General features: G+C 35.6%; 1 protein-coding gene across 4 annotated transcripts in view; it reads left to right on the plus strand.

The window, feature by feature from the left end:
• Positions 1 to 17775, plus strand: part of LOC126884130 (tripartite motif-containing protein 2-like) — a 120483-nt gene that overhangs the window by 78987 nt on the left and 23721 nt on the right. For 3 of the 4 annotated variants that reach the window (XM_050649976.1, XM_050649977.1, XM_050649975.1), the window contains 4 exons: positions 1091 to 1200; positions 12810 to 13237; positions 14094 to 14309; positions 17349 to 17716. In XM_050649976.1, coding sequence (XP_050505933.1) covers positions 1091 to 1200; positions 12810 to 13237; positions 14094 to 14309; positions 17349 to 17716 — 1122 coding nt within the window. Of the gene's footprint in view, positions 1 to 1090; positions 1201 to 1396; positions 1406 to 12809; positions 13238 to 14093; positions 14310 to 17348; positions 17717 to 17775 lie in introns of those variants that run through there. The other variant, XM_050649978.1, reaches the window with a different exon arrangement.

Consider the following 17775-nt stretch of genomic DNA (forward strand, 5'->3'; position numbering starts at 1 on the left):
ACAAAAAATTCAACTGACTGACAGCCACAAAAGTAAACAAAGCAGAAACGTCAAAAAAATTGTGCTTAAAATATGAAAACATACCGAATCGTCTTTTTTTGTACCTACCTATCTCTTTTCAATTCACTAAGTCTAGATGATTCATAAAAATAACATGTGTTTTTACTTAATAACAAACGGCATCTGGTTTGTCATGAGTTTCATGCGTGGAAGAGAATGATGCTAGATAAAAAGTATGTGTTTTATCTCGCCAGGTATTAATGACGCACGGGTAAAGACTCGCGGACTCAACTGTATAAGAGGTTATATTTGATTTATTGGTACCGACTTATGGATCTCCGTTCTTGCTTACTGGTCTAGTAGGTAGGTGTTCCAGTGGTGGTGACTCTGGTTAACTAGGTGTTATGTACTACTGTTGGTGATATTGGGTGTTAGGACAGCCACGGGTCCCCAAGTTGTGTCCTCCGGAAATTGGTCTACCAAGGAGAGAAAATACAACTGTCAGTAGACGAGACAGTAGAAATACGAGAGGCTATAAGCCTAATAATAGCTTTAAAGATATTTACCTGAGGTGTTAGGTGGCCAACACAGAGGGGTTGTCACAGGACCTTTCCTCAACCGTGGATGCTGGACAAGCCTAGGAAAGACACAGGACGTTAGTCCAAGCGTACCACAACGACCAAAACTATTGATTATAGTATAATCTTTTAAGATACTCACGTGTATCAAGTTGGGGTTATGTCACAGTAACTACATCAAAATTATTCATTCGCTCACAAAATCTATAGGTTTAATTCCGTCTTAGACGATGGTTTTTCGTAAAACCAACATAATTTATGGCGGATGAATCTGGATTAGCAAAACACAACTTAATTTCTAGAATTTTTCTTTTTGGGTTGTGATATGTCTTATAGTCTTTGCCAATTCTTCTCCAATCTCCATTTTGCCAATTGTGTAGTTCCCCGAAGTTTCTGTGATGGCAGCTGTGTTTGTCTTAGGATTTTTTAGGTCGTTCTTTATTTCGTGATCCTTTGACCTTATTATATTATATGTACATATATACATATATAAATGATTGTTTTTTTTTCAGGACTAGATTGGGAGAGAGGATGGTTAGTATGAACTCAACGCTAGTGGAGACGGTTAGCATCAACTACGAAGACTTCAACGAGAGCTTTTTAACATGTGGAACGTGCTTGTGTAAGTATACGAGTATTTTTTCCGATAATATTAAGAGATTGTTGCAATCAATTGTTGTCAATTAAAATTATGAGTTTTCTTTGAAGCCTTTGTATAAAAAAGCTTTAGCCCGTAGTTATGCCGGTCTGAACCCAAAAATCCCATAAATAAATTGAACAATGACACTAAACAACATATTTTGTTGTTGCAGATCGCATTTGGAATGGTTCGTTATTACTTTTTTTTTATTATCTGCATGTTCACTTGTTTTTCTTTCCAGTAGTTTAGACTAACGCACGCAAATCGCTTAAAAATTCACTACTAATAAGATAACACCGGATACAATATTCCATTATACGTCGTCGATGATATATTTGCGGCACATTGCACAATATTTACTATATTTATCAGTAATATCTATATACAAAGTTGACAAAAAGTGTGGAAACACCTAATTATCTCTTAAATGGATGGTTCAAATTGTACAAAAACCTTCTTCTTTTTGTTCCGTCTCCTATCGGAGGTTGGCTATCATCACAGCTATCCGTACCTTATTGACGACTGCTCTGAAACGATCTACTGAGCTGCAACTATACCACTCCCGTACAACAAAGTGGAGAACACGAAGCATCTTAAGGCTCTTATTCTCAGCTCCAGAGGAAGGTCTCGATTAACAAACATTTTTTTCATTTTATAAATGCTTTTCTTGCAATTTCGATGCGTGTTCTGATTTCTCTACCTTGGTCATTGTTTTTATTTAACCAGGTTCCTAGATATTTGTAGTTATTCACTCTTTCTACTTGTTTTCCCTCGATATCTAGCCTTCCTACTATGTGTTGCTTAGAAATATAGTCATGAACTTGGTTTTTTTAACGTTCATTTGTAGTCCATATTTTATACTGACTTGATGTAATCTATTTACTAATGTTTGCAGTGCTTCTAGACCTAGACTGTCTGCAAAAATGGCGGTGTCGTCTGCAAATCTTATGTTGTTCAAGATTTTTCCATTTATTGATATACTCTGTTCTTCATCTGATATTGCTTCCTTAAAAATAGCTTCGCTGTACATATTGAATAACAATGGAGACAACACGCAACCCTGTCTAACACCTCTTTTGATAATCTATAAAGCAGATATAGAGATCCTGGTTCATTTATCTAGTCGTCTTTGCTCGAGAACGTTAAAAGCAAACAGAGCCTCTTCTCTCGTTCCTAGTCCTCCTCTGAATCCAAACTGGGTGTCATCTATATCTTCTATTTTTTTTGTACAGTCATCAGTGTATTATTTTAAGGAATATCTTAAGTGTGTGGCTTATTAAGGAAATTGTTCTATACTGGGAGCATTCTGTTGCATGTACCGACTTGGGTAGTGTTACAAACATGGGCAGCAACCAATCCTGGGGTATTACTCCTGTTGTATATACCTTGTTGAATAGATCTAAAAGTATAATACGCAGGGTTTCTTCGTCAATGCATAACCGTCACAAAAACCGGGATACGCCTATTCTGCAATATGGAGATTTCAAATATGATCATTGCAATGTTGCCAGATGTACCATTTTTCTGATATCATTAGTCACTTTGGTGTTTTAAATACAGACACTCTGTATATTGTATTATTATAATTAGTATTATTAAAATCCTCACTTCAATACGAGTTCAACCATGAATTACACATGCTACTTTATGTAGACACGAAGGTCTTAAGAGGAAACAGTATAGCGATCAACAGGTAGCAAAAACGCGTTCCAAGATTGCGGCTGTAATTTTGAATATTTTTTCGAGATATTTGGCATATGTATTCGTAATATAATAAAGAATGGCGGTACAGAGCCCAATTTGAAAAATATATTAATATGTGGAAATTACTCTGTAATTAAATACAATATTAAAAAAACGAGCCTGTACCGCCATTAAGAAGAACAAAAAAATACACTTTCTTCAAATAAACTTTTTTATCCGATGCCTAGATTTTGTGTCATTTTGGAACTACTAATGAAATAAAAAATTTTAGTAGTTCCAAAATGACACAAAATCTAGGCATCGGATAAAAAAGTTTATTTGAAGAAAGTGTATTTTTTGTTCTTCTTAATGGCGGTACAGGCTCGTTTTTTTAATATTGTATTTAATTACAGAGTAATTTCCACATATTAATATATTTTTCAAATTGGGCTGTGTACCGCCATTATTTATTATATTACGAATACGTGTGCCAAATATCTCGAAAAAACATTCAAAATTACAGCCACAATCTTGGAACGCGTTTTCGCTACCTATTGATCGCTACTGTTTCCTCTTAAGTAAATAAATAAAATTATCACCATAAAACTAACAATAGCTTGACGTTTAAAAAGTTTTGCAAAATAAATTGTATTTATAGCCAAAGCTGAAAGTTGTTTTATGTGTTTTTAAAAGCTCTACAATAAAGAAGGTTTCTAATAAAAAAGAGCGAATTACTGTTTTAATGATGAAGGCCTACGACGATAGAGAAAAATCTTATAATAAAGTAGCCAACTTGTTTAACGATACTTTCCACTGATATCCATCAGACAACGGTAAAAAAATTGTAAACCACTTTGAAGAAACTGGATGAGTAAAAGATGGAATTTGAACAGGTAGACCAAAAACTGTTAATAAATTACACCAAATTTTAAGATTTAATACAAGGTTTCGTTGAAGATCCACATACATCCTCACGCAAAGATGCACAAATGCATGATGTAGGACATTCTTCAATATTGCGTGTATAAGATAAGAATTTATTTAAACCCTACAATATCCAGTTGTTACAAGAATTAAATGAAGATAACTACGATCGTTTGTACATTACAGTTTAGTGATGATGATGCATGGACGTTAAACGTTAAATGTAGAGACAATGAGACGACTTAACGCCTTTGAAATGTGGACCTATAGAAGAATTATAAGAGTTTCCTGGGTAGGAGTTACGAACAATGAAGTAAGTACTGATAAGAATAGGTAAAGAGAAGGTAGTTGAACTTACAATTAAAGAAAGAAAGCTACAGTATCTTGGACATGGGATGCGGGGCGAGAAGTATAGGATCCTACGACTCATAATGGAAGGAAAGATAAATGGCAGAAGAAGCATCGGAAGAAGACGAATTTCATGGCTGAAGAACCTGCGAGAATGGTTTGGATGCAGCTCAAAACAACTTTTTAGAGCTACTGCCTCAAAAATTAAAATAGCTATGATGATTGCCAATCTCCGTAGCGGAGATGTCACTTGAAGAAGAAGATGATGCATAAAATTGTATCTGACAAGAACTTCGTTAACAGGATATGCTTTTCCGACGAAGCAATATTTAAATGTATGGTCGGATATAATGCATACTCTGATAATTGGACCGTTTTTATAGAAGGAAATTCAACAAGCGATGTTCCGTTGGTGGTTTACGGAAACAATTATGAAATTAAAGTAAGTGTAAAACAACGAACAGTATAATATATTTATTTATTTTGGGTAAACAAGCGTGCTTCGTTTATATCTCGTAAGGGTTTGTTATTTTTGCGAGGGTGTGACTGAACTGCGTGCCCGCTGTGTCGATACTGACCGAGACCACAACACTATTATGTCATCATGTACGCGGTTCTACCATGTGGCTAGAAAAGGCGATAAATTACTAAATCTGGCGTTTTAAAAGCTGAGAACCTTTCTGTAGTTTTTAAGAAGTTGACATAAAGAGCGTGGCCAATCTGGCAATCTGGTTTTGTTTTTTAGGAACGAAAACACATGTGAATTTAACATGAGACGTATTCTTTAGTTTTGAGAAAAGTTAATATTTAAAATTAGCAATTAAAAAAATAATAAATGAAGCGTGTCGCTATAAGCGATAATTATGAAATGCTACTTAGAAATAAAATTATACCTGCCCTGAAAAACAAGTTTGAAGCCAATTTTGATGAGATATGATTTCAGCAAGACGGAGCTGTAGCTCATTTTCGTGTAAATATTCGGCGTTATTTAGATCAGACAAATCCCGGACGATGGATTAGTAGATAAGGTATTTAATGGCCTCCTCGTACACACGATTTAAATTCTATGGAGACCTATAAGTTATAGGAGGATGGAGACCTATAAGTTATAGGGTTATAGGCTATAACCCTCTTATGTGTTGCGAGTAAAATAATGACCCGTATCATGCTTAATAGAATGAAAAATAAAATAGACCAAAAATTAATACCAAATCAAGCTGGCTTCCGAGCAAATAAGTCATGTATAGACCAGGGCCCGGATTACGTACACTCGATACGCATCGTATCCGCCATGTTTTACCATAGCGCCTTATGGGAAAACATGGCGGATACGATTCGTATCGAGTGTTCGTAATCCCTATGCTGATCTGCACGCTCAGAATGACAATGAACATCGAGCAGTCAGTGGAATGGCAAAGTAAACTATATCTAAACTTCATTGACTTTGACAGGCGTTCGATATCCTACATAGAGAAAAATTGTGGGAAATAGTAGAGAGTTATGGGATAACGGACAAATTCTTAAGAATGATGAAGTTATTTTATGAAAACACCACAGCAAAAGTATTATACGACGGGAATTAAACAGAACCAATCGACATTAACCTCGGTTTCAAGCAGGGTTGTATACTGTCTCCCACTCTGTTTATTATTGTCATGGACTGGCTTATGAGAAAAAGCAGCAACGGTAAAACTGGGATACACTGGAATGCCTTTGAACAATTAGAAGATCTTGAATACGCAGATGATGTATGCCTACTTTCGCAAAGAGACAGAGCATGCAGACAAAAAGTGATAAATTAGCCAAAGAAGGTAAAAAAGTGGGTATGGAGATAAACATGAATAAAACTGAATTAATGAAGATTAACACACCAAGAGAAATGGGCATACAAATAGAAAACCAAGAGCTGAAATCAGTGAAAAGAGTTAATTACCTAGGAAGTATACTGAACACGACAGGAGGAGCAAAGGAGGATATCCAGACACGAATTGGCAAAGCACAGACAGCATACTATATGTTAAATAATATATGGAAATCTAATGAGATAAAACTTAATACCAAAGTAAAAATCTTCAGTAGTAATGTGTAAAGGCAGTACTATTATACGGATCACAAACTTGTAGAATAACAAAACACAACACTGGAAAGATTCAATCCTTCGTCAATAAATGCTTACGAAAAATTCTAAGAATATGGAAAAAACAAAGCAAGAACCAATACATAAAGAAATAAGAAAGAGAAGATTGAAATGGGTGGGCCATACTCTGCGGAAACCAGACATAACAAAACAAGCATTGGAATTCCAACTTCTAGGAAAACGTAAACAGGGGTTAACATACATGGAAGAAAACAATTATTAAAGAAGCAGAAAACGTCTGCCTAACCTGGAAAGAAGTTAGAGAAAAATCACAAGATCGGCAAAAATGGAGAATGACAGTAGATGCCCTATGTTCCAGTGGGAACGAAGAGGATAAGTAAGTAAGTAATACCATGGAGGATAACGTGAAAAAAATCCACGATCTTGTATTGGCAGACCACTGACTGAAGGTGCGTGAGATAACAGAGACTGCGTGGATTATATTTTGCATAAAATTTTGGGCATGAAAAACCTGTCAGCGCGTTGGGTGCCGCAGTCTAGACAATAACCTCAACCGTGAGACCACTCCCGAGCAGTGTTTGCCGCTATTTACGCGTGATCTGAAGGAGTTTTATGAATCAATCCACTGCACTGGTATACACCAGAGACCAAGAACAGTCGAAAAAGTGGACGTAACCCGGCGAACGTGCTCTGAAAAGAAGGCGAAGACTGCCCTATCGACCGAAAAGGTGCCACCATTTTATGGAAATCTCAAGATGTGATGTCGACTACCTGGAGAAGGGCAAAACGATCACAGGGAACTACTATGCCGAATTATTGAGCCGATTCGAATCCGAATTGTATAAAAAGCGACCCCATTTGGCTAAGAAAAAATGTGCTCTTCTAATATGACAATGCATCGGCTCATACCTCCGCCGTCGCCATGGCCAAATTGGTCGAATTGGGCTACGAATTGTTGCCCCATCCACCGTATTCTCCAGATTTGGCACCGTGCGGCTTCTTTTTGTTTCCCAAACTTGGAAAATGCATTCGCTGGGCAGAAATTTAAGTCGAATGATGAGGTCATCGTACTTATCGGACCGCCCTAGTACCTCTCCCCTACCCTTAACAACCACCAATCATTTATTATTAAATCTACGTAATAATATATCGAATTAAAAAAAGAGGATATAATAATTTTTATAGTCGATTCGCTAATTTGAGACACAACTGTCTACACTACAATCACAATAAAAATGTACTATATAGAAATAAACAAACCAAGACACGTTGAATGTTATAGTGCAGTCATTGAAGCTTTTTAGCTCAGAAATTTTTTACTATGAACCGATTTACATGAAATTTTGGAATTAGGCTTAACCTACCCTTAACTTCAAAAATAATATTGACCCGAACTTCGTTTTCACCCTGGGGGTGGTTGCCACCCCTTTTCGGTGGTAGATTTTTTTTTTCAAAATAACCTCAGATATAGATAGAAGATCTAATTTTAAGCAACAAATGTTGTATAAAGTTTTTTCAAAAACCCAATACTTTTCAAGTTATTGGCAATTGAAAATTCGAAATTTTCTCACGATTTTCAACAGTTTTTTGCAAATATCTCCAAAAATATGCATTTTAACGATAATATTATAATGAACAAAATTGTAGCAGGTAAAAAAAAATAACAAATTGGTTTTTTAAAGAGTGTTTAAGTGCAATATTAAGCGAGATATTGAAGATCAAAGCCGTTTTTTATTTTGTGTGAAATTTAATCGATGTATTCAATGCCATCTAGCGGAGAGCGAATAAATTTTATGCAAGCTAATCGAGAAAGGATTTTATACTGCTTAAAATAGGCTTTAAAATGAGCACTGTTGCTCAAAGTCTTTTGTACGTAAAATGAGTGAGCTGTAATGAAAAAAAGAAAATCTAATGTTTTTTTTTAAATCAATGGATTTCATAAGTGCCATTTCCACCAAAATTAAAATTAATGGTATTCCGTCTAGAACTTTAATATAAAGAGTTTGATCGATTCTAGCAGTTTCGCTGCTTTGGAACACATATTTTTTGAAAAAATCACGATTTTAAGGAAAAAAGATTTAAATTAAAAAAAAAACACCTTCTTTTCATAATATCTCAAAAATAATGAAAGATACGTAAAAAAGTGTAATAAAAATATAGGTTTTTTTTTGATAAAAATTTTGGTTTGTTTGTTTTTCCTCTCACACAAAAATTGATGAAGATATGCTTGATTAAAGAGCGCGCGGTAGCGCAACCACAGTCTCTCTCGAGCTCTTTAACCCTTCACCCTTTCAAAATAAAAGGTTTTTCACTACATATTATACAAAAAAAAAGTTGTAGCTCTTTTAATTACCTTTAAAATGGTTTTTTACAAGTTGTGATAACTTCAAAATGGAAGTAGTTATGGCCCAAAAACTAAATCATACATATTCAATGTTTTAATTTAGGGGTAGTTTAAAGGGGATTGAGTAATTGAGGAACTTGAGCATATGATTTTCCAGCATAACTTTTTCGAAAACGTGGAACGATATTTAAATCCTTTTTAGTTTATCAAAAGAAATTTTTTATACAATTTTTAATCGAGGGGTTGATTTTAAGGGTTGAAAGGGGGTTAACAATATGATAATTAAGATAAAGAACGTAAAATATCATTTTTACTCTATATTTAAATCTTTTTATGTCATACTAAATTAATTTTTTGTAAATTTTTTCAATATAGGGGTTGTTTGCAAGGGTTCTACGGTTTTCAAGGGGATGAAAATGAGTTTAACATGAGGTTATTGTGTTAGAAAACACTTCGCAATGTCACTCTTTATTATTAAACACGTTTTCTGGCGATAAAATGGCTCAATGTCAATTTTTCCATTAAGGGGTTGTTTTTCACCCCTTAAAAATAAAAAACGGAGTTCGAGTCAATATCACTTTTGAAGTTAAGGGTAAGATAAGCCTAATTCCAAAATCTCATGTAAATCATAGTAAAAAGGTTCGGAGGTAAAAACCTATTTTACGCTTCAATGACTGCACTATTAGAGGAGCACTCCCAAATCATGATTTGGGAGTGCTCCTCGTTCTTGTTTATTTCTAATGCATTTTTATTGTGATTGTAGTGTAGACAGCTGTGTCTCAGATTAGCGAATCGACTATATTAGGTTACGTTAATTTGAAAAAGAGCTCTGACCCCTCATAACCAACTGCCATCTGCGTCGATTCTCCCATTTGAATAAACTGCCTGTTAAAATTAAAGTAATTACAACATTGGTCACCAATTATTGATGTGCCAATTGTTTGACCAGTGTCGAGGGTCATCAGCCAATCAAATCAAGTAATGTTTAAATATAGAATGCATCAAAGACAAAATCTCTACTGTTTCAATGTTCTCGTTAATATGAAAGACAAACAAGTATTTGTTATCTTTTTCAATAACATGCTCATTAGTTCTTGGATAATGAATTCAATTTTTTGTAAACATTGACAAATCTGGTCAATAGTGTGTACATACTACGGTTGGAGCCAAAATATAAACACAAGAGAATTTTTTTTATTGTCAATAGTAAATATTGCTTAATATTTAATGTTTCATCCATTACGTTTATTAGTAAAGACAATGTAAGCGGTTTTATTGGTCTTGTAGTACAAGCTGTAGAGACAGAAATGAATGATTTTGGGCACTAATTACTGAATTTTTAAAACCAGCACAGCGTTATGAGGGGCAATGCCTAGTGCCAGCGAGGTAACCGAGGTAACATGAACATGAGAGTAACCTCCAAGTAGGTGCAATTCCAAAAACTTCGACCAATCGACCAAGAAGAGAATTATTTTAGAAATAGATCTCTATCTCTCTCTAAAAAAAAGTTTTGGCCTCCAAAAGTTATAAAAATATAAGAATTTTTATAAACAATTAAGGGGGGAGGGGTATGGTTGAAATCAAAATTTTAAGAACATTTTTGTGATTTTTTTTTGCAACTATGGTAGAAATATTTTATTTTTAAATTAAATAAACATATTTAGTACAACGATTCATAAAATAGTAAAAAAAAACTCACCATCATTCTCTTTGCCTTATCCCTATGCGGGGTCGGCTTCCCTAATTGCATTTCTCCACACAATTCTATCCTGGGTCATATCAATATTAATCCCCTTTACCAACATGTCCTGCCTAATCGTCTCCCCCCACGTCTTCTTTGGTCTTCCTCTCCTACTCCTTCCAGGAATCTGCACTTCAGCTACTCTTCGTATTGGACGATTAACGTCTCGACGTTGAACATGACCAAACCATCTCAACCTATGCTCTCTCATTTTGGCATCAATTGGTGCCACACCTAGACTTCCCCTAATATACTCATTTTTAATTTTATACTTTCTTGTCACTCCTCTCATCCATCTAAGTATTCTCATTTCCGCCACATGCATTCGTTGTTCCTCTTTCTTTTTCACTGCCCAACATTCAGTTCCGTACATCATAGCATGTTTTATAGAATTTTCCCTTCAGCTTCATTGGAATTTTTCTGTCACACAACACACCACTCGCTTCTTTCCACTTCATCCATCCAGCCCTAATTCTACTGCATGCATCTTCATCTATTTCTCCATTACTCTGTAATACCGATCCCAGGTACTTAAACCTATTGCTTTTTACAATCAGTTCACCATCCAAAGATACCATTTTATTTGTAGTAACTCCATCTTTAAATGAACATTCCAAATACTCTTTGTCCTACTAAGTTTTAAACCTTTTTCCTCCAGAGCTCGTGTACACTGTTCCAGTTTTTGTTCTAAGTCTCTTTCACTATTTTCTACTAACACGACATCATCAGCATACATTAAGCACCATGGAATGTTACCCTGTAGTTTCGCTGTTATCTGGTCCAAAACTAATGAGAATAATTATGGACTAAGCACCGAGTCTTGGTGCAATCCTACTTTCACAAGAAATTTATCAGTCTCTCCCACACCTGTCCTAACACTAGTCGTTACTCCCTCATACATATCCCTCACAATCTTTACACATGCACCAGGGACTCCTTTCTTATTGAGTGCCCACCACAGAATCTCTAGAGGAACTCTATCATATGCTTTCTCAAGATCAATGAATACCATATGAGCGTTTGTTTCTTTACTTCTGTATTTTTCCATCAACTGCCTTATAATGAAAATTGCGTCTGTTGTTGATCTGCCCTGCATAAAGCCAAATTGATTCTCGGATATGTCGGTCTCTTCACGTATCCGTCTATCAGTTACTCTTTCCCATATTTTCATGGTGTGGCTAAGCAGTTTTATAGCCCTGTAGTTTGTACACTGCTGTATATCTCCCTTGTTTTTGTAGACAGGTACTAGTATACTGCTTCTCCATTCGTCTGGCATTTGTCCAACTTCCATAATTCTATTAAATAAACCTGCTAGCCCCCTTGTTCCTGTCTCTCCCAATGCTTTCCATACTTCCCCAGGAATATCATCTGGAATATTAAAAAAAAACTCGTGGCAAACTATTAAAAAAAGCCAACGGTGCCAAATTTTTACAGACACTTCCAAATAAGGATTGATTTTGCGGTGGACATCAGAACTCGTCATTGTATGTGAAACAAACAACTCAAAAAGATTTTATTAGTTTATGAATATCTCGAATCCGACGCCCGGAAGGGCACTAAGGATTATGAGAAAGAAGAAGAAGAATTTCTCGAGGTAACGCTGTCGAGTTTGCTTAGTTTCAACGATTTTTGAGTTTTGGTGTCACTCAGAAGTCAAAATAACTAACTTTTATGTAACAATCAACATCACATTAATAATGATGGGTGACAATCAACATATTTATCATTGTTAAACAAAAAATATACCTAAAACAAAACATATCTTAACAGCATTACCTCATTAAATGTCTAAAGATAATCTATGCAAAATTTCAGGTGGATCGGTTAAGTAGTTTTTAAGGTACAATGTCCACCCCCTTTGTAAAGAGCAATTTTGAGAAAAACTCGTTTAAAGTTTTGACAACCTTTATTTTCAATTTCTTTTTTGTCTGTCAAATCGTAAAGTGATGCACAGCGGAATATGCTTTTGAATCGCGGATTAATTTACAAATGAGAAGGGGGACAGCTGTTGAACGTCTGCTGCACAGCTAGTCGAAGGTAGGGATATTCAACATGCCGTATTTCCGGTAATTTTACTCCGGTCAATAATAATCAGAATAATAAATTCTAATATCTGATACATTTTCAGAGAGCATTCTTGAAGTTGTTTATGTACTTTCATTTAAAATAATAAAAAATATCTAAAATTTCAAAAATTGTTATACCTTACCCCTCTAAAAGAACTGCAATACATATAAGGATTTTTGGACCTTCAATCGTTAATTTTACAAACACTATGCGTCAAATTTAATTTAGCGCAACTCCAGGCATTGCCTTTCATGACGCCGTGCTGGTTTGAAAAATTCACTAAATAATGCACGTTTTTTTTCTCTACGTTTGGGCTATTGTATACACAATTCTTTGGTGAAATTTCGGTAAATAATTTTATAAAAAATCACTACGTTTCATTTCAGGTATGTACGATGGCCAGGAACACACACCGAAGCTCCTCCAATGCTCGCACACCGTCTGCTTGCACTGCCTCACCCGGATAGCAGCCTCCCAAACCCGAGACACGGGCACCTTCCGCTGCCCGATATGCAGAGAACTGATCCACATCCCCCGCGGGGGGGTATCCGCCCTTCCGCCTTCGTTTCTAGTCAACCAGCTGCTGGATTTAATGTCGAGACAGAGGAGGGAGGTGATTCCGAAGTGTTCGGTGCACATAAACCAGGAATTGTTGTTCTGCGAAACTTGTGATACCGTTTTTTGTACCCTTTGCACCGGGGGATCCCACAATGACACGACGACGAGCTGCGAGCACACCATCATACCTTTTTCGATAGCTATTAAGAGGATGTCCGAGATTTTGCTGTACAAAGCCAATGAATGTATTTCTAAGGTACATACCCTATTTTTAACTACTTTAAAAAAAAATAGTCACTACATTACAACCTACAGTGCGCTGGAATAAGTGTTACTCTCCCTTATTAACTTATTTATTTTTAGCACATAAGCAAAACGCTCGGACAGGTCGATTTTTAAAATAATCATAGTATATTATAGAATCAATGTTTCGAACTTTACGCGATACCTCTTCAGGTGACAAGCATATCTGGCAAATGCCCCCCTGACCCTATCAAACGACGCCTCTGCATTTTTCATTGTCACCCCTGCATAGTCATTTCTTTGCAATGTCTCCGTTTAGCTTAGCAACTGCTCGCATCACTTAAAAATGGTTCGGTGATACCGTACCATGACCAAAATTTATATGTTTGTAACGTCTAAGTGGTTGTTCTTACTGTTTTATTATCTTAATTAAATCAAAGAAAAGTAATATTTCATTATCCGGAATTGCACAGGCACAGCAGACCAATGTTCGTAATGCAAACACCTAAAACCCGAAGTAGCCGATACTTTTTTATATACTTTGACCATTAGCTCTGATGATGACACATATGTCGAAAGCGCTTAGCTAAGGAAATTAAATATTTTTACACACTTTAATATACTTCTTTTTTCACTTTCCTTATTCTAAATATGTAAAATTAAATTAGTGTCAAACGCCTTTAATTATCATAATTCGTCCACGTCCTGAAGCGTTTGATTGTATCTTTTATGGTTATAGATATGCAAAAAACATAATATAATCCGGTCTTTAGTGATAACTTGGAATTTGATACAGTGAAAAATATAATATTATTTTTCGCATGTGAAGAATTGAATAATACAATTTAATTTCTTAACTTTTGATATAGTTATCTCAAGCGCAAGAAGGAGTGAGTGCCGAACTGGGCAGGCTGGACACTGCCAAAGAGACATGTTTAGACAAAATCAACGAGACATTCCAACAGATACAGACGTTAATGGATCAAAGGAAACAGGAGATCATCGACAGCGTCAATACGATATGTACAGAAAAACGACGCGTCTTGGAAGAACAACATACCCTTATAGAAAACGAAAAAAATAAGGTAAGAGTTTTATTTTACTTTTATCAGTAAGGTAGCTTGGTATAGTTCTTTCTATCTATCTACGATGGTCCTACTTCTTCTTCTTCATGTGCCTTATCCGTTAGTCTGTTGCGGACGTTGACTATCATCATAGCAATTTTAATTTTGTTTGCGGCGTTTCTGAATAACTCGATCGATGTTAGTCCAAACCATTGGCGTAAGTTTTGAAGCCATGAGTGTCTTCTTCTTCCGGGTCCGCGTTTGCTTTCTATTTTACCCTGTATTATCCGTTGGAGTATATGATTTATCATGTCTCATAATATGACCGAGGTATTCAAGTTTCCGTTTCTTAATTGTGAAAGAGATTTCTTTTTGTTTTCCCATTCGGCGCAGTACCTCTACGTTGGTGATGTGAGTCGTCCAGGATATTTTGAGGATACGTCGATACACCAACATTTCGAATGCTTCCAGCTTTCTCATTAATGTTTCCGTCAGTGTCCATGCCTCTGCCATACAGCAAGACTGGAAATACATAGCACTTTAGCAGCCGTACTTTTAGTGGGAGAAATATGTCGGAATGGGTGAATATATTTTTCATGCTGTTAAATGTTGCTCTGACCTTTTCAATTCTAGATCGTATTTCGGTTGTTTGATCCCATTTCGAGTTGACGACTGTTCCAAGGTATATATACGAGTCAACGTGTTCAATTAGTTGGCTTTTTATTTTCAATTGTCTGGCAGGTTTTTGAGTTTTGCTGACCAGCATCCATTTTGTTTTATTTATGTTGAGGTTAAGTCCTCTTTCTTCACTCGCTCTTTGTACCCTGTCCATAAGATACTGAAGTTCATCGATACTACTGGAAAGTACGACTGTATCTTCCGCATATCGTATGTTATTTGTCAATTCCCCATTGATTTTTATGCTTTCGTTTGCTTCATACGTTGCTTTTTTAAAAATTTGTTCGGAGTAAATATTAAAAAGGAGAGGGGAGAGAACACATCCCTGTCGCACACCTTTTCTGATATCAATGCTCTCTGTGGACGCATTGCCGACTTTTACCCTGGCTGTCTGATTCCAGTAGAGACTTGTCACAATTCGGATGTCCTTATCATCAATTCCTATGCTTTGTAGAATTTCAATTAGGTCCTACAGCCTCTGCCAAATCCCGTATTTCGATATCCACCTTTTTCAGTCGGTCCATTCCTCCTCATTTATAGCTCTTTTTCTCATTATTCCTGTTTCCTTCTCTCCATTCTAATGCTGGTCTTCCTCTCCTTCTTCTATTCCATGGAGCACAGCTTAAGCAGTTCTCACAGCTTGTTTTTAAAGCTTTATTTCTTTTCAAATAAAAAAATATGCGTCTGTCGTTCAGTTAACTTAACAAAATATTACGTGAACTCTTTCTTAAAAAAAAAGAATGTGTGTGAGTGTGTGTACTTTGTACGCAGTTAAGAAGTTATACTTATATTATATGATTTCAACGAAATCAATATACTTTAAACAGTTTATTTATATTTTATTTAAATATTAAACTAATTTTAATACTTACTGCTTTCCAAAAATTTTTATTAAAACAATACCAAAAATAAAGAAAATAAAAGAATAAAACACACGCAAACACATTGAAAAATGAAACAAAGAAATGATTTCTAAACAATAATTGTTGACAAAAATTTTAACTAAATACGTATTTTTTGAAAAAAAAAATATAATAAATATACATACAATCATAAAATGTATAAAAAAAATATGCATTGGGGATTGAACCTGCGCCTATCAGGTTGTTAGATTTTGAACTCACCGCACGCAGAATTTAGCTACCGAGACATATGAATGATGTGGGAAGATATAGCAAGTAAACGTTTTAAACTTTTTTAACAGTTGCTTATTCTCTTAGTTTAATCAAATAAGTTTGATTCTTGTGGAATTAAAACATTAAAATACAACAAAATAATATAGACTAAAAAAGCGATATATTAGATGAAGATTGATAGAAATTTTGTTGGTAATCAAATTATGTAAATCAAAGCATTACCTACTAGCTGGGTAGGTACATTTTCCAAATAGGTATGTATTTTTTTATTGCCATACTGAAACATTTACAATAATTACGTACCTGTTGCTTTTAAATACTATTTAAAAAGTCACTACAATTATAAACTTGCTTTTTTTCTCTGTCCTCACAACAATAAAAAGTAATATACACACAATTTGTTTACCCATAACCATTGACATATTAATAAAATAACCGACATATTGAAGAATTGTTGACAGGTCATTGTAATTACCCAATCAGAGGACGTATAACGTTTAAGCTGCGCCCAGGACCAAGACTTTTGATGAATTGGCGCCCATATAAATTCACTCCCAACGCGCCTAAAGAAGTATAACTTCAAAAACAAAATTTTATCTTTTTTGCTTTTTCTAGACATTCCCGTGAAACAGTACGCCACTGAGAAATTGGAAACTTTACTAGTCAATATTTTGAAGATCAAATGCTTCTTCCTGGGATTTTATGCAGGGTGTGTGACAAAAAATCGGGGCGGTCAAATATTTCGCGAAATGAACATCGAATCGGATGATACCAAACATGACCCCTCCTTAGGCTAGAGCGGAAGGGGGGCAGCTTTAAAATCTTAAATAGGAATTTTTTATTGCAGATTTGGATTCCTGCGGTCTCAATATTTTCAAACTTTTTTAAAATCCTTTAAATTATTGTATAACTTGAAATAGGTATATTAAAATGTCTTACCGTAAGTAAAGATCTGACAGTGTTCGCAATATTTTCTGAATAAAAGACTATTGCTGATTTTTTTCCAACCGAGTACATTTCATTAACTTCAATGCTTTTTAAAGAATAAATCAGGACCGAACGTAACCCGTTATAATATTCTGCACTACGCGTGGCCTAACTTTTACAACAATACACTTACATTGAGCCTCCTATGGTCCCTTGGGGATTCACCACCTGGTAGTTACCTACTTTAGCTTTAAAACCGCAAAATGAAATACCAACAAATTAAATTTCTTATTTTGATCTATTCTGTGTATTTCTTTAGGTAGAGCAAGAATGTCAAGGCCTCCAGTATCAAGTGGAAGTACGAAACATCACTCAAAGAATCGAGATCCTCTCAGAAAAATTGGACTCCACAGTAGCCCTCAGTGAACCTCGAGAAAACGCATTCCTCACCTGCGATTTTGACTTAAACGACAGCTTCGAACAGATCCAGCAACATCTGAGCGTGCTGGGCAAAGTCAGAACCAGCACAACGTTCCCGAGGTTATGCACTGCCAAGCTAGAGGGCAGCACTATAGCAGGAATCGAGAATTATGTTACGCTTACTACAGTAGACTATCACGGGAACGAGAGGAAGAACGGTGGGGATCCCGTGGAGGCTGAGCTACTTAGTGCTGCAGCAGAAGAAAGGTAAGGATTACAGATTAACAGAATCTTCTCTCTCTCCTACGGCCCTACAATCCAAGCGG

This window comes from Diabrotica virgifera, chromosome 4 (genome assembly GCF_917563875.1).
Source record: "Diabrotica virgifera virgifera chromosome 4, PGI_DIABVI_V3a".
In the NCBI taxonomy this organism is placed as follows: Eukaryota; Metazoa; Arthropoda; class Insecta; order Coleoptera; family Chrysomelidae; genus Diabrotica; species Diabrotica virgifera.